Genomic DNA, 24115 nt, shown 5'->3' with positions numbered 1-24115 from the left:
GGATGGAAAAGATGTGGGTAGATACGGTAGTGGGTTCACCCTCAGTAAATAGGAAAGCGGGAGTACTGATATTAATAAACAAGCAGGCCAATTGCAAAGTAATTTCACATGAGTCAGATGATAAAGGGAGAAGGATGGTGGTACTGCTTGATAGCACAATAGGCAGGATCAGACTTCTCAAAATATATGCTCCCAATGAGAAAAATAAATCTTTTTCTGAGAAACTAGAAACTCAAATCATAGAAGATGGGGAAAAGAACATAATTGTCGGGGGTGACTTTAACACAGTAGTGAACAGTATTGAAGATAGAACTAGCTCAAAACAAACGGCTAGGGAAAGATCATATGATAAAGTACTTGCGAGAGCACCAAAATGATTGATGCCTGGCGAATATCACATCCAATAGATCGAGATGTTACTCACTTCTCCCAGGTACACAATTCATGGTCTAAAATTGATTATTTCATGATTTCCCGAGACCTAATTGGGGAGGTGGAATGATGTTATCATACAAGATATGAGCATTTCGGATCATACCCCGATCTCATTGTCCTTACAGTACACTTTCCCAAAGGGGTCTCACATATTATGAAGATTCACGATTTTTTTGGCCCTGGATGAAAATTTTCAAAAAATCCTAAAGGGCTGGTGGGTGGATTTTGAGCTGGAAAATAGTGAGCACAGAGATTCAGTGAATTTGTATTGAGATACAGCAAAAGCAGTTCTGAGACGTAGAATCACTGGTTATGTCAAAGCTCTAAAAAAGAAAACAAGAGAGGCCTATAGCGAAGCAAGCAAGAAAACAAGGTTAAATTATGTAACTTACATCAATAACCCCTCGGCTATTAATAGAGATAAGTGGCTACAGTCTAAGGCTATGTGCACACGTAGTTTTTTTGGTGTGCAGATTTTGGAGAGAAAACCGCAGGTAAATCCGCAGGACAAAAGTCCTGCGGTTTATCTGCGGTTTTGCCTGCGGTTTTGCCCTGCGGTTTTACACCTCATAATGGATGAGGTGTAAAACTGCAGCGTTTCTGCACCAAACAATTGACATGCTGCGGATTGTAAACCGCAGCAAAACCGCGTGGAAAAATCCGCAGCATGTGCACAGCGTTTTTTCATTTCCATAGGAAATAAAGGTACTGTACAACGCAGAAGAATCTGCTGCTGACCCGCAGCTGCAGAAACGCTGCGGAACCGCAGCAGAATCCGCACCGTGTGCACATACCCTAAGGCAGATTTTGATCTCTGGCTAGAGAGGGTGGAAAAGCTAAGAGGACAAAGAGGGTCGCGGAGTTCTTCAGATTTGGGAACAAAGCGGGATCAACAAATTACGAGAATCTGAAGGAAATTTACAAAATGATCTAAAAAAGATAAATCACATTCTTAGCAAATTTTACTCAACTCCATACAATGAAGGGGAGTCAGACACTGAGGAGGGGATTCGCTTTCTTGATTCTTTAAGTCTGCCCAAAATAAATGAAGCTGATAGAGACACTTTAAACAGTTTAATCAAAAAAGAAGAAGTAGCCAAGACAATATCAGATTTGCAAAATAATAAAACACCTAGCCCAGACGGATTTTCAGGGGAATTTTATAAACTGCTAAAAGATGACATATATACAACCCTTAATGAAGTCTTTAACTATACATTACGAAACAAAATCCTTCTAGACTCAGGAAATATGGCCTATATTAAGGTCTTGCATAAACAAGGAAAAGATGAGGAGCCGGGCTCATATAGGCCCATTTCATTAACGCCTTTACTCCCAAGGGTGGTTTGCATGTTAATGACCGGGCCAATTTTTACAATTCTGACCACAGTCCCTTTATGAAACAATAACTCTGGAATGCTTTCATGGATCCTGGTGATTCTGACACTGTTTTCTCGTGACATATTGTACTTCATGTTAGTGGAAACATTTCTTTGATATAACTTGCGTTTGTGAAAAAAACGGAAATTTGGCGAAAATTTTGAAAATGTAGTAATTTTCCAAATTTAAATTTTCTTGCCCTTAAATCACAGGGATATGGCACACAAAATATTTAATAAATAACATTTCCCACATGTCTACTTTACATCAGCACAATTTTGGAACAAAAATTTTTTTTTTTGTTAGGAAGTTATAAGGGTTAAAAGTTAACCAGCGATTTCTCATTTTTACAACACAATTTTTTTTTCAGGGACCACATCACATTTGAAGTCACTTTGAGGGGTCTATATGATAGAAAATACCCAAAAGTGACACCATTCTAAAAACTACACCCCTCAAGGTGCTCAAAACCACACTCAAGAAGTTTATTAACCCTTCAGGTGCTTCACAGGAATTTTTTGAATGTTTAAAAAAAAAAAATGAACATTTAACTTTTTTCACAAAAAAATTACTTCAGGTCCAATTTTTTTTATTTTAGGGTAACAGGAGAAATTGGACCCCAAACGTTAATGTGTAATTTGTCCTGAGTACGCTGATACCCAATATGTGGGGGGGAACTACTGTTTCAGCGCATGGCAGAGCAACGAAGGGAAGGAGCAGGTCCAGCAGGGAAATGCCACCTTTCGGATCCAAAAGCTGGAAAATGGCAACCGCGAGGAAGAAAGGGACCAGCAGAGTGAAAGCATATGCTGCAGAGGGATGGGCGACGCTGGAGAAAAAGCCCGCTCTCTGAGGCCAGAAGAAGGGGTGGAGCTGACTGCCGGGTCCAGGAGAGGAGAAAGATAGCAACGGCTGCAAAGCTTAACTGATGACGCCAAGGAGGGGGCGGAGTTAGCTGCCGGTTACAGGAAGTTGAAGTGTGTAAGCGACGGACGGGAGAAAAGCGCTGAGAAGGGGGCGGAGTCAAACGCCGAGACTAAGCCCGAGAGAAGCCGGGACCTAGATTAGTGACAGTGACCTATGGAACAGGGGGAAGCAGCACGGAGGTCCAAAAAGCACTGCAAAAGGTATCCCAATGCCCCAAATCCATAGGGAACAAAAGAACTACAATTCCACTAAAGTCCTAGAAATAAAGTGAGGGATTGGGGGGGGGAATATATGATCTTCCTTCTGTCTTCATCCTTTGTTCTTCGTATCTTCTTCTTTACTTGAATCCTTACTTGGAACTTCTCCTCTGAAAAGGAACCAGGGAAAGAGAAAGGAAGAGATGTACCTCTCCATCCAGGAAATATCAGACGTCCGAAATTCCTGTATTGTGGGACATCCACGCCTCCTAAAACCGACAGGCTCTGGTGGGTGAGTGGGTAGGAGACGGGGGCCAGGACCAAATCCGGATCACCTAAACACTGTGAGGGGTTGGGGTCCTGCCGACTAGACATATGAGGAAACGGGGTGGAAGTACATGCCGTCCTCATAGTCTCTACGTGGGAGTACAGTTGTGACTGTTCACACTGTATCCTTCCAGAGGTAAAGGAGAAAATTCATCTGCAAAAAAAAGAGACGTTACTGGAAAATGCCGAAAACCGAAGTAGATAAGGGTCTAGTAGAAGACCCGTATCCACCTCCTACTGACACCAAGCTAAAACTGATTAACCTAGTGCCAATCGGTGGGGTATATACGGCAGAGGAGGAGCTAAATTTTTTTGTGCATAGTGTCAGCCTCCCAGTGGCAGCAGCATACACCCCATGGTTTCCTGTGTCCACCAATAAAGCGATAGAGAAATCATATCCGCAGTTGTAATGCTTAAATAACATGGGACGGTAACTGTGTCCTGCTTATAAAGGGACAACCAAGAAATCACTTAATTTGCATTTACAGGGCAAAATGAGAGCAATAAAAAAGACTTCTAGAAACTGCCATGTGACACTAGCGACATATATATACATATGTTATAAGTATTTCACTGGAAGTCACCTTATTTCATCTGCCTCCAGCTTATCAGCATTATATTAATATTCCAAGTGCAGCTGCAGCTAAGCAGTATACCTTACCACAATGACGTGAGTTACAGTTGAAAGTGTAGTATCTCCAGCCATCAGAGTACGCAAGAGAACTCCATTAGTGCAAAAGGTGAGGAGCGTCTTTGGAGAAATCCTATTTAAGAGAGTGCAAAATATTTTTTAATTTAAATGTTTTATACAGGACTTTTTATGAAATTATTTTTAATATATTGCAGTAACATATACTGTACCTTGTGGTATCAATTCCAGATGTTTTACAACCCCATAAATAATCTATTTATCCCTGTTGCTGAATTTTTTTTTTTTATTTTTTTTTTTTTAACTTCGCCAAATCATTATGTAGTTCCAACTCATATAATGCAAAAATATCTGTAACCCATCACACAGCATGGATTCCACAACACCTCTGAAAGAGGTCAATAGCAAAAAATCCTTTAAGCCTTGTAAGTTATGAGATGTGGCCTTTAGGATTCAGACTTGATTTCCAGCCTATCTGGCAGCTGCTCACTCAGAATGACATTTAGGCAATTTGGAGGCCAAAACAACCCAAACTTTTTGCACTAACCTTCAAAACTATTGCTGAATAATGGTTACAGTGTGACAGGGTTTAATATCCTGCTAAAACAGACAATTTCTACGAGGGAACACCACTGTCATGTATTTGCCCTGCCAACGTGTTTACGTATATGGAACATGTCAAGAAAAACAAGAATGCAAGGATCCAAAATTTTCCACTAAAATAGAAGAGCATCACACTGCCTCCACCAGGGTGCCTTCTTTTTTTTTTTTTTTAACTCAAATAGATTTTTATTAAGAAGAGTACAGCAATATACTTATTACAGATATATAAACATTTTCTGTTTTTAACGAAATAAAATAAACCCCAACATAACAAAGAAAGCCCACCCCCCTCCCCCTCTAGACAGCTCGCATTATCTCAACAGCATAATCTGTACAAATATATAAAATTTGAGACATACAGTTCTATCTAATAGAGCAGTATGGACAAGCATTCCCCCACATGAATATCCCAGAGACCGTTCTCCATACATCCGTCTCTTAACCTAATTCCAGCCATGGCAGCCACAGTTTGTCAAACATCACCAGTTTTCCCCTCTTCTTATAGACCCCCTTCTCCAGATTATTGACATGCTTCACTTAATGAAGGTATTCTCCTCTCGAAGGTGGATCTTCCTTTATCCAATTCCTCGCTATCACCTTCCTAGCCATATATAGCAGTCTGGCAATTGCCACCTTGAGGTTGTTATCCACTTTTACCTCCTCCACATATCCCAACAGACAAACCACCAGTTCCCTTGGGACCATGCATCTATAAGCCCCTTCTATCCGACTCAAAACCACCAACCAGAAAGCAGCCAACTTTGGACACGTCCACAACATATGAAGCATTCCAGCATTTTCATTCTTACATCGAGGGCATTCAGAGGTAGCTCGTAGTCCAGCCTTAGGCTAGGTTAACATTACGTTTAACCAGTCCGTTCAACGCATAGCGTTGACGGGCTGGTTAAACGGTATAGCATAATGCGATCACGTTATGCTATACCCGCTAGCGCAGATGGGTCATCTGTGCTAGCGGTATCGGAGCCTCAGACGCTGCAGCCCGCGTCCGAGAACGCGTGCCGCTTTACGGCATGTGTCGCGATGCGCCCGACAATGGAGGGCAATGGCAGCGTTAACAGACTGCGCTACACCGCATTATGCTGCGGTGTAACGTAGTCCGTCTAACGGACTGCTAAAACGAAATGTGAACCCGGCCTTATACATAACCTCCGGAGATCTGTACACTCTATGTAAAATATAAAGCTGAGACAGCCTGTACGGTTCACTCAATGACAATTTTGGTATCCACTCCAGAACAGACTCCCATGTTTCATCCTCCAAGCAGCCCAGCTCTCTTTCCCACTTAGCCCTCGCATTGATCGGGAATCTCAGTAGATGAGTATGTAATAAGTCTCTATACAAGGAGGAGATAACCCCCCTCGCAGTCCCATCCCCACAAACATACTCCAACACTAGGTCCCCCTGGATGTTGAGGCATTTGCCCCTGTTCTGAGCCCCATGCGCATGCTTCATCCTTGCATATTGAAATCCTCCGGAGGCCTTAAGACCAAACTCCATTTGCAGCTGAGAAAAGGGCTTCAGCTTGCGCTGATCCAGTATCTGGAAGACGTAATGGATCCCCTTAGCCTGCCATTCCGGCAATCATCCCAGCGCCACAAATTCCGGCAAATTATTATTGTACCATAACGGAGAAAACCTAGTTAGGCCGGTGACCCCACAAATTTGTTTAATCCTCTCCCACAGTTTATAGATCAGAAATAATGTTGGGTACATTTTCCCAAGTACCCCCAGGGAACCGTCTTCCAAGCTCTGTACCACAGGACATCTTTTCGTCACCCCCTCTATTAGACGCTGTATTACGCTAGAAGCCGCCTCGTGCCCCCAACCCCTAAGATGTTGGCACTGAGCCGCAAGAAAATATATTTCCTGATTAGGCAAAGCTAAACCCCCCTCATCTTTGGGCCGTTGAAGTGCCTCCAGCCTGATACGAGGATACTGTTTCCCCCATACCAAACTTCGAAGTAAAGAATTAATCTGTTTAAATTTCCCCCGGGGTATCCAAATAGGTGCGTTGTGCAGGACATACAACACCTTAGGCATCAGAATCATTTTAATAAGATTAACTCGTCCCACCACCGACAAATGCCGTTTAATCCAAGCCCCAACCTTTGCCTTAAGAACCCCCAGAACAGGAGTCAGATTTTTATGCAAATAGTCCGTAATCGGCACCGAAATCCATATCCTAAGATATTTGAACTTATCTGCAACTTTAAGTCTGCCCCCATCCACAGCTTCCCCCACCTCATCCTTTGGATCATCAACTTTGAACAGAATTGATTTATTCCAATTGATCATCAACCCTGACAGAGACCCAAATCCCTCAATAAGCTGAATGGCACCACCCAGAGAAGTGTGTGGATCACTCAAAAACAGTAATATATCGTCCGCATAGAGCTCCATCTTCTCTTCTATGGACACATATTTGAACCCAGAGACTTCAGCCAACTGTTGAATTTTGGGGGCCAACGGTTCCACAGCCAAAGCGAACAAAAGAGGGGAGAGTGGACACCCCTGCCTCGTCCCTTTGTGTAACTTTATGGTGTGGGATAACTCCCCATTCACTCTAATTCTAGCCAATGGTTGTGCGTACAGCAGTTTAACCCAAGATATTGCGGCCCAAAGCCTATACAAAGCAAAACCTACCACAAATATCCCCACTCTATGCTATCAAATGCCTTGTGGGCATCTAAGGATGCGATAACCCTCTGACCACAGTTGTCGGCCTGCAGCTGCATATTCATAAAAAGCCTTATTAAATTAACGGCCGTAGACCTGTCAGGCATAAAGCCAGACTGATCCGGATGTATCAACTCAGAGATAACACCCGTCAGCCAGTCCGCTAACACCTTGGCCTAAGCTTCACATCTGTTGTGAGCAAGGAAATTGGACGGTATGATTCAGGTAATCGTGGATCTTTATTTTCCTTTGGTATTACCACTATTATGGCTTCTCTCATGGACGCTGGCAAAGTCCCTCTACACTTAGTATCTTCCAAGACTACCCTTAATCTGGGCTTTAACACCTCCTCCATTCCTTTATAAATTTCAGCTGGTAACCCATCTACTCCTGGCGCCTTCCCCCTAGACATGGACCCTAGAGCTCGACTTATCTCCTCATCCATGATAGGTGCCTCCAACCAATCCCTGTCATCCTCTCCCAATTTGGGTAACCCAAGTCCCTCTAAAAATGCCACAGTTTCTCCCACCCATGCCCCCACCCAAGAGGAGTATAAATCTGTATAAAAATCCGTAAAGACTCTTAAAATATCTGAGGTCTCCGACACCTTCATGCCGCTTCCCGAAATCAACGAATGCACATATGAAGTAGTTCTCTGGGCAGACGCCACCAGCGACAACATGTGGCCCACTGTCTCCCCCTCCTGGTAATAAGCCAATTGCTTAAACTCCCTTTTCCTCTCTGCCCTTTCCAATACAATCCTATTCATATTAATCTGAGCTTCTTTTAACGGTTTCCCTACCTCTGGGGTGCCAAACATAACCATCTCATCCTCCGCTTTCCTTAAACACTCTGCCGCTGCCCTCTCAGCCTGTTTTGCCCGCCGCTTACATCTACTAATATCCCTAAACAGCAGACCTCTCAGATAGACTTTCATAGCCTCCCATATAGTGGATATATCCGTACTCCCATCATTAAACGCAAAGAACTCCACTACCTTCCGCTCTATACACTCTAAATCCACACTATGTAACCAGTTAGGGTGAAATTTCCACTCTCCCCTGCGTGCGGCTTGTGACCCCGTCGGTTGTAACTCTACCGCAATCGGACTATGATCCGAAAAAGCCCGTGGTAGGTACCTCACGTCTCCCACCATTGCATCCAACAACCCATTACCAAGAGACATATCTATTCTAGAAAGGGTATCGTGAGCTGGTGAATAGCAAGAGTACCCCCTCTTCCCAACTTGTCGCACTCTCCATAAATCAATCATGCCGATTTCTCTATATGTACCAAACGCAGTAATATGACCCTCAGACCTATTCTGAGTGTTTTTGATCTTGTCCCAAAAATCATCACATATGTTATTACGGTCCCCAATAATTAAAACTGGTAACGTTCCCCCACGTCCAGCCAATTCCATCACTTCCCTAATTTCCTGCTGGAATAAGGAGGCGGAATGTACATGGCTGCCACACACATCAACACACCAAACAATTTACATATTACCACTACATATCGACCATCCACATGCACCCCCACTTCCTCATACCGTGCCCCCGCAGAGACCAGTACCGACACTCCCCTCGAATACGTGGAAAAGGTAGAATGATACGCTTTTTGTATCCAATTCCTACGTAGCGCATCAACCTTCTCACGGAGTAAATGTGTCTCAAACAGGCATATCATAGAAGCTCTCTGCTCTCGAGCATTCTGCAAAACCGCCGCCCGTCTGGTCTCTTCCGCCAGGCCTCTTACATTCCAGCTCAATTTTTTAATACGATCCCCCATCACACTACTCATCATTCATCATGATATCCACTGTTCCCAATAGCAGCTGTCTAATCCCTTGTGCTGCGTTTATGTCACCCCTTGTAACAACATAACGAATGTTATTCATTTCAGCTGGAAGTAGTTTACGACAAGTTCACACATAGGTTTTTCAAAGCAGTTTTAAATTCCAAACCCAATAAGGGATTCAAAGATAAAGGGTTCTTGGTCTTAGCTTCACCAACCTATTGTGTCCAGCATAAAAAGCTGACACCGCCAGAAGAAAAAGGTCAAAAAGATATTGCAGATTTTAGACTCCATTTACATTATTATAGCTAGTCAGGTTCTGTCCGAATCTCATTTTTATAGTGTGAACCTAGAATTCCAGTGGATTGCAATAAAATCAGGTTTGGCAGAGATATACTGTAACTTGGAAACAGTCTTAGAAAATTAGTGAAGTAATGCACATACCGGCTCTCTAAACGAATCTGGTAACCAATAGTTTGACCAATCTTCTCTCCCCTTTCAGCAGCAACCCTTTCAGCAACAGCAATTGCAGCCAAGCGCCTTGGCTGGGTACAGAAGATTCGACAAGTAGTTCCATTTCTGTAGCAGTCATCAAGAAGGAACTGGGGAATCTTACAGACAAAACATTTATAGGAAAAGGTCACTCGAAGACAAAAAAAAAATGGTCACTAAATAATAAACATAATAATACATACCGCCGTCCGAGGGGCGTCGCTGGTCTTGGTCCGGTGCCTCCCTTTTTTTTTTTTTTCGATGCAGTCCTCCTTCCTGCTTCACATGCATGACGCGTGTCCTTACATCATCCACACAGTCTCCCTGGCATCGCTCACGCTCCTGCACAGGCGTACTGCTCTGTCCTAAGGAGAGCAGAACAAAGTACTGCAGTGTACAGGCGCCGGGAAAGATCATAGAGCCCCAAACATGCACACTGCAGTACTTTACTCTGCCCTCGACAGGGCAGAGAAGTACACCTGCGTAGGAGCGTGATGCCAGGGAGACTGTGTGGATGACGTAGCGATGCATCATTCACACGAAGCAAGAAGAAGGACGGCGCCGGACCAAGACCAGCGACACCCCTCAGACAGGACCACCCCATTGGAGACTATAGTAAAAGGTATTTTTCTTGTCTTTCAGGTTGGGTTGGGGGCAGATACAGCATTATAGAATGCTGTACATCAGGCCTGAAAGGTGGTGGCCTTATCTCATATCAGCGAAATCTGGTCACAGATTCCCTTTAAGCAGATTTATGACATATGGAAGGGAATAAGTTTGCCAACAACTATTGAAGAAATCATATTCGGACAAAGTTATTAAAGTTATCCTTTAAAGTGTAGTGACCAGAAATGTTAAAAATAAATTTGGTAACTGCTATAAAAGAAAAAAACCCACATGATATATCAATACGTGAATGCTAATAATTTTAGAATATTTTTGGTTGCATGTACACAAACGTTATTTTGATTTTTCAATGAAAAATGTATGTCCTACCTGGGTGGTTTTTCCTGATCCCGTTTCTCCAACAATCAGAACAACTTTATTTTCCTTAATAATCTGAACAATTTCCTCTTGCTTTTCAAATACTGGTAAAGACTGACGGAAAGAGTCAAAGTCTGATTCTCCTCTTCTCACAGGGACTTGGGGAATGCCATTGTTTAACCGTCCACTGGATTTGATTGTTTCACGGCTCTCTACAAACAAAAATTTAAAATTCCTAAATCTGGCAAACTCAATCAGTAATGGCCCCAAACTAAATCCAGAACCCAAGAAGAATCCTTTCAAAATCATATTTTCAGGGCTTACTTCTATTATGCAACGCTTCACAGAGTTCGCAAAACTCTTAGATTTTTAAATTACCAATTTCATGCACATGACAATAAATTGCCTCCCTCTCTTCGCCACATATATGCATTTTAAACGCACAGTGAAAAGTGCGGCAAAACCGCAGCATTTTCAAAACAAACAAATTTATACACTCACCAGCTTCCAATGAAAACACATTTCCCCGCTCTGTCTTCGGAAGCAGGTCGGTCCTTTCCTTATTAGTCACAGGAAACCGCTGGAAGAGGCTTCTCATGGCGTGTCTTGTGGTCTGTATCAGGTAGCAGGTCATATGAGCTCTGAGACCTTCAGAGCCATCCTTCTTCCTTATGGTTAAAAATCTATTAAAGCCTTTGCTGAAAACAAAAGCACAAAAGTAGGTCTAGATCAAAATTTTAAACATTACGATTTTACTGTAAGAAATCGCTATGAAAATAATAATTTTCAGATCTAAATTTACTTTCTTTTAACAAAAGCTTATAAAGGAACCAGTTGCTAGGAGAGGCTGCCAATATATTAGGACACACTCCAACCTTTAACCCCTTTACCCCCAAGGGTGGTTTGCACGTTCATGACCAGGCCAATTTTTACAATTCTGACCACTGTCCCTTTATGAGGTAATAACTCTGAAACGCTTCCATGGATCCCGGTGATTCTGACATTTTCTCGTGACATATTGTACTTCATGATAGTGGTAAAATTTCATTCATATATCTTGCGTTTATTTGTGAAAAAAACGAAAATTTCGCAATTTTACAACTTTTAATTTTTATGCCATTAAATCACGGAGATATGGCACACAAAAAATTTAATAAATAACATTTCCCATATGTTCACATTACATAAGCACAATTTTAGAACCAAAATTTTTTTTGTTAGGAAGTTATAAGGGTTAAAAGCTGACAAGCGATTTCTCATTTTTACAACACTATTTTATTTTTACGGACCACATCACATTTGAAGTCACTTTGAAGGGTCTATATGATAGAAAATACCCAAAAGTGATACCATTTTACAAACTGCACCCCTCAAGGTGCTCAAAACCACATTCAAGAAGTTTATTAACCCTTCAGATGCGCCACAGGAATTTTTTGAATGTTTAAAAAAAAAAAAAAAAGATCATTTAACTTTTTTTCACAAAAAAATTACTTCAGGTCCAATTTTTTTTTATTTTACCAAGGGTAACAGGAGAAATTGGACTGCAAAAGTTATTGTGCAATTTGTCCTGAGTACATTGATACCTGATATGTGGGGGGGACCACTGTTTCGGCGCATGGCAGAGCTCAGAAGGGAAGGAGCGCCATTTGACTTTTTCAATACAAAATTGGCTGGAATTCAGATCGGACGCCATGCCGCTTTTGGAAAGCCCCTGATGTGCCTTAACAGTGGAAACCTCCCACAAATTACACCATTTTGGAAACTAGACCCCCCAAGGAACTTATCTAGATGTGTGGTGAGCACTTTGAATACCCAAGGGCTTCAGAGAAGTTTATAACACTCGGGCGTGAAAATAAAAAATTCATATTTTTCCCACAAACATGATCTTTTAGTACCCAATTTTTTTATTTTGTCAAGGGTAACAGGAGAAACTGGACCCCAAAAGTTGTTGTCCAATTTGTCCTTAGTACGCCGATACCCCATATGTGGGAGAAAACTACTGTATGGGCACACGTCGGGGCTCGGAAGGGAAGTAGTGACGTTTTGGAATGCAGATTTTGATGGAATGGTCTGCGGGGTGTCATGTCGCGTTTGGAGAGCCTCTGATGTTCCTAAACTGTTGAAACTCCCCACAAGCGACCCCATTTTGGAAACTAGACCCCCCCCAAGGAACTTATCTAGATGTGTGGTGAGCTCTTTGAACCCCAAGTGCTTCACAGAAGTTTATAACGCCCGGGCGTGAAAATAAAAAAAATCATATTTTTTTCCACAAAAATGATATTTTTGCCCCCAATTTTTTATTTTCCTAAGGGTAACAGGAGAAATTGGACCCCAAAAGTTGTTTTGCAATTTGTCCTGAGTAGGCTGATACCCCATATGTGGGGGTAAAACACTGTTTGGGCGCATGGCATAGCTTGGAAGGGAAGGAGCACCATTTGACTTTTTCAATGCAGAATTGGCTGGAATTGAGATCAGACGCCATGTTGCGTTTGGAGAGCACCTTATGTGCCTAAACAGTGGAAACTCCCCAATTCTAACTCCAACCCTAACCCCAACACACCCCTAACTCTAATCTCAGCCTTAACCCTAGCCCTAACCCTATAATTTTTCTATATTTTGACCCACCGAGTCACGTGAGGTCTTATTTTTTGCGGGACGAGTTGACATTTTTAGGCTGTGTGCACACGCTGCGGATTATGTGCGGATTCATCCGCGCGGATTTTGTAAAATCCGCAGGTGAAACCGCAGGTCAAAAGACCTGCGGTTTTACCTGCAGATTGCTCTGCGGTTTTGCCCTGCGGTTTTTCATCTCCTCAATAGAGGAGATGGCAAACCGCAGGAGAATCCGCAGAAAGAATTGACATGTCAATTCTTTCTGCGGATTGAAAACCGCAGATAATCCGCGCGGAAAATTCCGCACCGTCTGCACTGCGGTTTTTGATTCCCATAGGGAATCATGATACTGTACACCGCAGGAAAAACTGCTGCGGGTCCGCAGCGGCCAAAACCGCTGCGGAACCGCAGCAAAATCCGCAGCGTGTGCACACAGCCTCATTGGTACCATTTTCGGGCACGTGACATTTTTTAATCGCTTTTTAATCCGATTTTTGGGACGCAGAATGAACAAAAACCAGCATTTCATAAATTTCTTTTGGGGCTGGGGCGTTTATACCGTTCTGCATGTGGTAAAATTGATAAAGCGGTTTTATTCTTCGGGTCAGTACGATTACAGCGATACCTCATTTATGTCGTTTTTTCATGTGTTGGCGCTTTTATGCAATGAAAACAACTATTTTTGCTATTTTGCTATAACTTTTTTATTTTTTCACTGATGACGCTGTATTGCGGCTCGTTTCTGCGGGACAAGATGACGTTTTCAGCGGTACCATGGTTATTTATATCCGTCTTTTTGATCACGCGTTATTGAACTTTTTGTTCGGTGGTATGATAATAAAGCATTGTTTTTTGCTTTGTTTTTTATTTTTATTTTTTAAGGGGTTCGCTAAAGGGGTTAACTAATGGGACAGCTTGATAGGGCGGGTCGCTACGGACGCGGCAATACTAAATATGTGTACTTTTATTGTTTTTTTTCCAAAAAATGAATCTATTAGGGAATTTTTTTTTTTTTTAAATTTATTTAGCAATTTTTTTATAAATTATTTTTATACTTTTTTTTTACTTTGTTACATTGTCCCAGGGGCGGACATCACTGTCATGTGTTAGATCGCTGATCTGACACGTCACACAGCGCTGTGACAGATCAGCGATATAACAGGCGCTGCACAATGCTTCCTTATGCCTGCGCTCTGCAGGCACTGAGGAAGCCGCCTCCATGCAGGCCTCCGGAAGGCCCCCGCGGCCATATTGGATCTGGGGACCTGCAGGGAAGGAGGCCCCCAGAGCAGAGCAGCACATCGCGCTGCGCTGGGGGTCTCTTGGAAGCACTGAGGGAGCCCGCTCCCTGCCGATGCTTCCCTAATCCCCCGGTACACTGTGATCATGTTTGATCGCAGTGTGCCAGGGGTTAACGTGTCGGGGGCGGTCTGTGACCGCCCCTGACACATAGTGTCGGGTGTCACCCGGCCGCGATTAGCGGCACCCCACCCGCAAGCGCTGCTGATCGCGATGACGTACTATCCCCTCCCCGGTCATAGGGGCCCGGGTCCCGTGACGGGATAGTACGTCAGATGTCAGGAAGGGGTTAAAAGTGGCACAGGGCGCTCTAAAATATCACAGCCTTAGCAGCGGAGCTCTGGTGCTCCCACGGTCATTGTTTAACTGTTTAGCTGTAGCAAAAAGTGCCATCGGCACCAGTGCAGCCAATCAATACCCTCGGAAGTGCATGGCATGTGATGGCTGCAGCAGTAGTGTGCAGAAAGGCAAGTCAAGTCAACAAAGATTAAAAGGGCTTCAGTAAAATGTAGGCAAAATAGAAAAAAAAACAGCGATTTTCCTCTAAGCAAGAATTCTTCCCACCAATTCTGCCAACTGACGGTATGTGTTACAGGAGTTATCCAATTGAAATAAGTGGATATATGGATCAAAACAATTTTCATTTTTTTGCTAACAGTAAGGGAACAGAAAAATACAGAAATACATAGAATGTAGAAGTGAACAAGTGATCGCTTTGTCATTTTGTTCTGTGTTATAATTGAGGAAAGATATTTTCTCCAAAATTGTCACATTCACCACTAAACAACAGTTTAACCAAATTAAGTCCAACAAAGTATTTATATTCGGATTCTAGATGAACCTTTTCATTACAAATAAAACATGATGTGTAAAGTAAAAGCAGTAACTTACCCTTTACTCTTAGATATTAGTCCAAATGATTGGGCAAGACGATGGACAAAAGCTCTCTCAGTGTTGGTCAGGCAAGAAGGGAACTCCATCTCTGAATCAAGCGAAAAGTACAATAACTTCAACTCAGTTAGTACATTTAAAAAAAGACTCTCAGTGTAAGTAATGTCACATTATAACAGTTGTTACTGAAAGAATTTTGTCACGATCATAAAGGAGGAAAATTGCTAAGTTCTTGTAAAAACAAGCAACTTTGCCATTCACATATTATTAGCAATCCTCTCCGTTTTCAAGAACGAAAAAAATTGTTACCGCATTTTGCAGACTATAAGACGCATTTTTTCCCAAAAAATTTCGGAGCTAAATGGTGGTGAGTCTTATAGTCCGAATGTAGCTTACTGGGGGGGGGGCGAGCAGTCAGAGCGGGGTCACGGGGGGCAGGGCCGCCGCTGTAGGAAGCCAGCAGCAGTGGGGTGATGTTGCAGGACTGAGGAGTGTCCTGGCGGTAGGCTTCAAGAAAACTTTGGCAACACAAGGCACAAGGGGAGACTCCACTTTGCACATTGATCTCCCAGTGGTGGGTTTCAGGAAATGTGCAGATCAATGTAATCAATGTTCATATTGATCAATGAAATCAATGTGCAGAGCAGGGACTCCACTCCTGCCTGCACCGTCAACATTTTATTGAAGCACACCGCCGGGAGATCAATGACTCGTGCCTCGTACCACCGGGACACCCCCTCCTCCCTGCAAAGGCCCACAGAATAGGTCCACTCCTGCCACCAACTTCCTGCAGTGGCGACCCTGCCTCTTGTGCCCCTGCTAAACCACGAACGCCCCTCCCCGGTAAGCTAAATTTGGACTATAATTTTGACACATAAAAAAAAAGTCCTATTTTACTCCTCAAAACTTGGGGTGCGTCATATAGTATGCAAAATATGGTAGTTCTATAATTTACCGTACTACTCATTGCCCAATTACTGGCAATGTCTGTAGCCTACCAGCATTGGTCAGTTTATAAGGAAGTAGACAAAAAGCACATGCTCCTTCACTGGATACAGCTAGCTTCAGAGCCAGCGTGCTCCTCCAATAGCCAAGTTATAGTGGTTGAACCCTGTGGTTGGAATATTAATTGACAGTACATTACTCTTTATTATCTGGGTATTTCTTAAGCACAAATTCTCTAACATCCACTTACTACTTGAGTCACTCACTTTAGTCCCTTGATCATCCTTTCCTCATAATGACATAGAAAACTGGTCAGGCATGTAAACCATATATGTGCATCTATTTTTACTGTACAATTAAGAATTCATACAATGAAATTACAAAATAACAGAATAATGGTCCTGAGTATATACCTTTCTCGTCACCATAACGAAATCTGTCCAACGCAAGATTAACAGCAATCTCCACCTCTTCATCTACATGAATGTCCTTCAGCCCTTTCGCTTTTCCAGATTTGGAAGTGCTAGATTTCAAAATTGCACCAGGATGTGACATTTTTACTGCAAGAAAAAAAGGATCCTACATTAAATGAGTCAAATGCCCACAGAGAGCAACTCTATGTAGTGCCACAAAAAACGTTCTCACATGTCAAATGCAAAAAGTGATTTATTAATTGACACACACTTTTAAGAACTTTTTTTATCCAAGAATGAGTATAAATATCGGTGAAAGGACACAAACGAATCACCAGGATTATTTAGTGCTTAAAAAGAGCACAAAATAGCACAAAAATAACCCACATAATAGTGCCCAGACGTCATTAGGGTATGCGGAGGATACACGGGTATTACATACCTGGTAATGTGTTTTTTCATGAGACATGACGGCACCACGAGAGAGAGGGGATCCGCCCAGCGAGGACAGGAAACCTTCAAGATAAAAGGGGCGGCTCCTCTCTCCGCATCAGTTGTTTTACAGAGCACGAGAGGAACTCCGCAGGTTAGTGTACACATAAATAATACAACTTTAATACTGCTAAATTTCCGACACCAAGGGAGTGTATAATACTAATAATGCACCCAACTAATGACGTGATCAATAGGGCGGGAATATAAGGGTGCCGTCATGTCTCATGAAAAAACACATTACCAGGTATGTAATACCCGTGTTTTTTCATTCTACATGACGGCACCACGAGAGAGTTACAGAGATTTGTATTCTCTTTAGGGGGGGATCACTGTTTGTAACACTCTTCTCCCGAATGTGAGATCAGAGGTAGCAGATAGGTCTAATCTGTAATGCTTGAAAAAGGTAGACGGAGAGGACCAAGCGGCCGCCTTACAGATTTGGTCGATGGAGGCGTCCGCTCTCTCCGCCCAGGACGTTGCAATGGCCCTCGTGGAATGGGCTTTTAGGCCCTCTGGAACAGCCCTGCCTGCACTACCATATGCTAGTATGATGGCCTCTCTCACCCATCTAGCTATAGTTTGCTTAGAGGCTTTAAGGCCCTTCCTTGCCCCCTGGTATGAAACAAACAGGGCCCTCTGTTTCCTCCAGGGTTTTGTCATCTCTAAATATTGTAGGATACATCTCCTAACATCTAAGCAATGTAGCCTCTCCTCCTTCTTGTTACCGGGGTTAGGACAAAAGGATGGCAAGACTACTTCCTGAGCTCTGTGGAATTTCGACACTACCTTAGGGAGGTATGCTGGGTCTAATCTTAAGACAACTCTATCGTCCATAACCTGAGTGTATGGCGGGTCTGCTGACAGTGCGTGTAAGTCCCCCACCCTATGTGCCGATGTAAGTGCCACTAATAAGGCTGTTTTTAAAGTTAACACTTTATCTGATGTCACGTCTAGTGGTTCAAATGGACTTTCTGTTAGAGATGATAGGACTAAGTTTAGATCCCAGGGAGGAGGTTTAGGAGATGGGACAGAGTTAGCCCTAGTACAGGCCCGGATAAACCTGGCCACCCATCTATCATTTGCTAGGTCATAGTTGAATAATGCTGCCAGGGCTGAAACGTGTACTTTGAGGGTGCTGACAGCTAAGCCCAAGTCTAAACCCCTTTGCAGAAACTCTAGCACTGCCCTCACCGGTACTTCTCCCTCCCGTATTGGGCCTGATGTGGACAAAAATTTTCTCCATATTCTCCCGTATATTTTTGTAGTTACTGGCTTTCTGCTACTGATTAGGGTGGAAATTAACCTTTGTGAAAACCCTTTTTTCTCTAACAGTGACCTTTCAAATTCCAGGCTGTCAAATGCAACCTGGAGTTCGGAGGGTGATTGAAGGGACCCTGTGTTAGGAGGTCGTGGTCCTCTGGGAGTACCCATGGGTCCGTCACTGACATCACTCTTAGCCAGTAGAACCACGGCCTTTTTGGCCAAAAGGGAGCTATCATAATTACTCTGGCTCGGTCCTCCCTGATCTTCTTCAGGACTAATGGAATGAGGCATATCTGAGGGAAGGCGTACAGGAGACCTGATGTCCATTTTATCCTGAAGGCGTCTACCGCCAGTGGCATGTCTGCTGGACTTAGGGAGCAGAATTTTTGAACCTTTCTGTTGGTTTTTGAGGCGAAGAGATCTATTATGGGTTTCCCCCACATAAGCATAATCCGTTGAAAAATGGACTCTTTTAGGCACCATTCGCCTTGCTTCAACCGGTTCCTGCTCAGAAAGTCTGCCTTCAGGTTGTCCACACCTCGGATATGCAGGGCCGATAATGAGAGAAACTGACGTTCCGCTAGAGTCAGGATTCTTCCCGCTATTTTCATTAATGACCGAGAACGGGTGCCCCCCTGATGGTTCACATATGCTACTGCTGTACGATTGTCTGATAGGACTTTCACGTGATGTCCTGTCAGGTGTGTCAGTAAACCTTCCAGCGCCCTTTCGATGGCTAGCAGCTCCCACTCGTTTGAGATCTTTTTCGTCCTGAGCCCAAGGATCTTGAAGCCATAGGGTGTCTAGATGGGCTCCCCAGCCCCAAGGGCTGGCATCTGTCGTGACTACTCTGGAGGCTGTATATGTCCAGGGTACTCCCCTTGGAGAGGACTCTATCTGTAACCACCACCTGAGTGACTGGAGTACAGGGTCCGGGATGGTGAGCTTTTGCTCTAACTGCCCCTGAAGCCTCAGATCGTTTTGTAACACACACCACTGAAGTTCCCTTGTGTGAAACTGAGCCCATTTTATTGCTGGTATGCAGGAAGTTAGGGATCCCAACACTGACATGGCTTTCCTCAGAGTCATTACTGGCTTTCTTAATGTTGTCCTGATTAGGTTTTTGATTTTTTCTTCTTTTTCCTCTGGGAGGCGACATTCCTGCACCACCGAGTCTATTGTTAGGCCCAAAAAATTCTGGATCATTGTTGGTTCCAATTTGGATTTTTTGAGGTTCAGTTGCCAACCCAGAGTCTGAAGTGTCTCCATCACTATCTTGACTTGTTCCTGACAGTGAGAGAAATCTCTCCCCACTATCAGGAAGTCGTCCAGATATGGTATTACCAGAGCATCTTTTTCCCTGAGATGTGCCGAGACCTCCGCAATTAATTTCGTGAAGACCCGGGGGGCTATTGCTACCCCAAAGGGCAGAGCCCTGTATTGAAAGTGATGCCACTGAGATTTTATCTGGACTGCCACCCTGAGATATTTGCGGTCTTGCTGCCGGATCGGGACATGATAGTAAGCATCCTTGAGATCCAGGACCGCCATGTTACACCGAGGAAAGAGGAGTTTCACTGCAGATCTTATGGTTTCCATCTTGAATGATGGGACTATCAAATATCTGTTGAGGCCTTTCAGATTTATAATTGTCCTCCAGGAATTGTCTGGTTTCTTTATTAGAAATAGGGGGGAGTAAAAGCCTTCCTTTTTTTCTTTTTCCGGAACTTCTTCCAGTACGAGTTTCTGTATGAGTGACAATACCTCCTCTTCCAGACTCTCTTGTCTTTCTTGAGAAGATTGCACTGGAGTCTGAATGAATTTTTGTGGTGGCCAATGGTGGAACTTTAATTCCAGACCTGACCCTACTATCTGTCGGATCCAGGTGCTGGATGAGATTCTCTCCCAGGCTGGGAGGAAGTGAGAGAGCCTTCCCCCCACCTGAGAAGGACCGTCACTGGGAGGGTTTTTTGGCTTCCCTGGAGGGCTTGCCGAAATAGAAGCCTCTCCCTCCTCTGTATCGCCTGTCAGAATTGTTTTTGTCTCGATCTCTGAATTGTTGCTTTCTGAATTTTCGGCCCCTCTGAAAGGAGCGCCGAAACGCTTGAAATGGTTGTTTTGGAAAATTTTTCTTTGTATCACCCGCTTTTTCCAACACGTCATCCAATGCTGGTCCGAACAAGAAATTTCCCTCACATGGCAGAGAGCACAGTTTCATCTTTGCCTGAGTGTCCCCCGGCCAGCATTTTAGCCATACTGCACGCCGTCCTACATTGGTTAAGGCTGCTGCCTTTGCTGCTAGTCTGGCCGAGTCTGCAGAAGCCTCTGCGAGAAAGTCTGCCGCCGCTCTAATAGCCGGTAATGCTTCCAGAATTGACTCTCTGGGAACTCCATGTTCTAGTTGATCCTCCAAGTTGTCTACCCATATCTTTAGGGACCTAGCCACACACGTAGCTGAGATAGCCGGTCTTAGTGCCCCAGCCGAGGTTTCCCAGGCTGTCTTAAGGCAATTGTCCGTCTTCCGGTCCAGCGGTTCTTTCAGAAACCCCAGATCCTCAAAGGGTAGGGAGGTTTTCCTGGCTACTTTTGATATCGCTACATCGATTTTGGGAGCCCTATCCCAGGATGAGGATGCCTCTTCCTCAAAGGGATACCTCCTCTTCAGAGAATTAGATATTTGGGACTTTTTCTCTTGTTTTTCCCATTCGCGTTTTATGAGCCCTTCTAGTTGCTCATTAATAGGGAAGGTCTTACGCTTTTTCTTTTGTAGTCCACTGAACATGAGTTCTTGGGCTGTCTTTTTTGCTCGCTCCTCTACCAGCCCCATGGTAGATCTGATTGCTTTAATAAGTTCATCCGTAGATTCTACTGGGAACGTATCTTCCCCATCTGAGCTACTATCTGAATAGTGCGTTTTATTTGAGTCCTCCTCTGACCCTGTAGAGTCTTCTTGAGAGACCCCTGAGGGGCTGGATCTATCCCTAGTTTTCCTATCTGCATCCGCAGATTGTAATGCACTTACTGACTTACAAACCTCTGTTTGAATTAGGGACCTCAGACTATCCGAGAATGAGGGAGTCTCCTCCGCTATAGTTTTGTTAATACACTCCTGGCATAACTTTTTATTCCAGGCTGTTTCTACGGGACTTTTGCATAAAGCACATTCTTTATTCTTAGATTTTCCCCTACTTTTCTTAGGGACTTCCTATACTCCACCCCGCCAATGTATGTAAGAGAGGGAGGAGAGGGAAGAGAGGAGACAAGAGAAAGAGAACAGACATTAGAGTACTGGACTTTCTCGTAGTTCACTCACCACTCGGACGCTTTCACAAAACGGGTACCGGATCTGGAGGCTGACTGGTCTTCTCACTGTCTCCTAAGGAGACTAGGGACCCCTCCTTCTTGCGTTGACGATCCGCCCGTGCGCTGCCCGAGCGGCTTCCACTACTGCTGCGGCGTGTCTGGCTCTTTTCGTGTGAGCGTGACCGCCTTTCCTTTGCTTCCTGGCGTGGTTGTATATGCTCTGGCGAGGGGCTCTCCATCCTGCCGTATATGTCTGCTGCTATCCTGTGCTGAGAGCAGTCACACCCGACCATGTAATGGTGTAGTGACGCCCGCCACTACCGGTTTAAATAGCAGCCCCCAGCTTCAAGCTGCTTAGCAGGTGCCACCTAATGAGAGCAGTCACCTTCAGCCTAAGAGGGAAGGTTATTCCTCTTTCTTTTTTTTTTTTTAAATTGGACCGCCTGGTCCCCGTACCTGCCGCCGCTTGCGCCCTCTGTGCGCGCGCGCCCCACTACCTGTGTCCGCGCGCCCCCTAGTGACTGCGCACACCCTCCTGTGTCTCTGCTGTGCGCGCCACCTCTACTTCCGGGTCGCCGCTTACCACTTCCGGTTTAGCGTCGGCTTCCTCCCAGCAAGGCCCCGCCATGCGCGCTACCAATGCGCGCGTCCTTGCCGCCCTGGTGTGCTCAGCGGCGCGAACCCGGGTTCTCCGGTGAGCGCCTGGGCCCCATACCGGTCACCTGCGCTCTCCCTCTTACCTGAGGAGAAAGGATGGACGATCCACTATACCACCAACGTATACACCAGGTAAACCTTCCAGAGCCGAATTCTGCGGGGACTGGCGTCTGGTCTCAACAGGGCGGGTACACCAATGTGGCACCCCCGAGGAGCAATATCTTCGCCCAAGCACCGATGTGTCACATGGGCTGCATGGCCACCGTACGTCGACAGGGAGGGAACACGGAAAGTGGCCTCCGTGGACGTCTTACGGGGTACATTTACATCTTGGAGGGTACACCGCCTGTGGTCTCCAAGGTATCCAGCTTCACCCGGGCATCTGCCCCATGGGCTGTGGCCATGCACTCGCTCAGGGGGGACATAGGAATATATGACCCCCGAGGCGACTACCGGCACCTGGTATCAGGTGTAGCAGACCGGTGCCTGCTATTTGATCACCCGACCCAGGCCCAGGCATCCTCTTCTTTCTTCCAATCATCAAGAGGTTTCCATCTTGAGGGTTTCCCATCGAGGACAGGAAACCAACTGATGCGGAGAGAGGAGCCGCCCCTTTTATCTTGAAGGTTTCCTGTCCTCGCTGGGCGGATCCCCTCTCTCTCGTGGTGCCGTCATGTAGAATGGAAAAAAATACATATATATATTCACCAACTAGTAACAATAGAATGACTACAAGTGCAGTCAAACAATAGGGGGCTTATTCATAGTCACAAGAGAGTATGCATGTGCTTATGCACTAGATTCCCCCATCCCTGCTACCCATTAGGCGCTGAAATAATGTGCTATTAATAGTGCAAGCTTCAAGCACAAGAAATCATACCCATGTGGGAGCCCGGTGTGCCGCACCAATGCCCGATGCGTTTCGAACGATAGAAAAAAAGGATTTATAGTCCATAAACTATCATATACAGTAGTACTTTACAAAAACACACACAACAAAGGGATAAGACAACCGTGCAATCAACTTTACTGAAGTGTTATCACGATTAAAAACATTCTAGAACAAAGGAGATATCATTGCACCAATGCATTTACTAGAAGAATTTAAGGCTATGTACCCACGTTGCAGAGATGCTGCAGAAATTTTCACAGCATTTCCGCAACTCCCACCGCGGGAAAAATGCATGTGAATTCCACAGGCGTTTTTCATGCGATTTTCGTATGCGGAATTCAAGCGCATTCCAAGCAATTTGAAGCATCGCAGTGTTTGACTAGTGTGACCAACTTTTTACTATTGAGGCTGCCTATGCAGCATCAATAGTGAAAGATAGAATGTTAAAAATAAAAAAATAAAAATTGTGATAAACTCCGGCGTCCCGCGCAGCATCCCCAGGCCTCAGCGATGCTCCTGTTCCCAGCGATGCCTTGCGACTAAGACCTTTGATGACATAGCAGTCTCGCGAGACCGCTATGTCATCACAGGTCCTTGCCGCAAAGCATTACTGGGAACGGGAGTTGGCTGCGAGGGACGCCGGAAGGAGAGTATAACCCGATTTTTTATTCTTTTTTTTACAGGGATATGGTACCCAGGGCCTGGAGGACACTCTCCTCTCCTCCAGGCGGTGGGTACCATCCGCACATAAGCCGCTCACTTTGCACATGGTGGGAATAGCCACATGCAGAAAGTAAGCGGATCTCATGGTTTCCTATTTGTGCGGAATCACGGTGATTCCGAAAAAATAATGAGC

The 24115-nt window shown here is 44.5% G+C and overlaps 1 protein-coding gene across 7 annotated transcripts in view; it reads right to left on the bottom strand.

The window, feature by feature from the left end:
• Positions 1-24115, bottom strand: part of YTHDC2 (YTH N6-methyladenosine RNA binding protein C2) — a 226407-nt gene that overhangs the window by 170450 nt on the left and 31842 nt on the right. For all 7 annotated transcript variants that reach the window (XM_073552136.1, XM_073552137.1, XM_073552138.1 and 4 more), the window contains exons 2-7: positions 16650-16796; positions 15292-15382; positions 10990-11186; positions 10501-10700; positions 9457-9623; positions 3928-4030 (exon numbers count right to left, since the gene is read on the bottom strand). In XM_073552136.1, coding sequence (XP_073408237.1) covers positions 3928-4030; positions 9457-9623; positions 10501-10700; positions 10990-11186; positions 15292-15382; positions 16650-16791 — 900 coding nt within the window. In that variant the 5' untranslated portion in view covers positions 16792-16796. The remainder of the gene's footprint in view (positions 1-3927; positions 4031-9456; positions 9624-10500; positions 10701-10989; positions 11187-15291; positions 15383-16649; positions 16797-24115) is intronic.

This window comes from Dendrobates tinctorius, unplaced genomic scaffold, assembly GCF_039654945.1.
Source record: "Dendrobates tinctorius isolate UK_male_01 unplaced genomic scaffold, ASM3965494v1 ptg000003l, whole genome shotgun sequence".
Lineage (NCBI taxonomy): Eukaryota > Metazoa > Chordata > Amphibia > Anura > Dendrobatidae > Dendrobates > Dendrobates tinctorius.
Note: the sequence above shows the minus strand (reverse complement) of the source record. Positions and strands in the feature narration are given on the sequence as shown.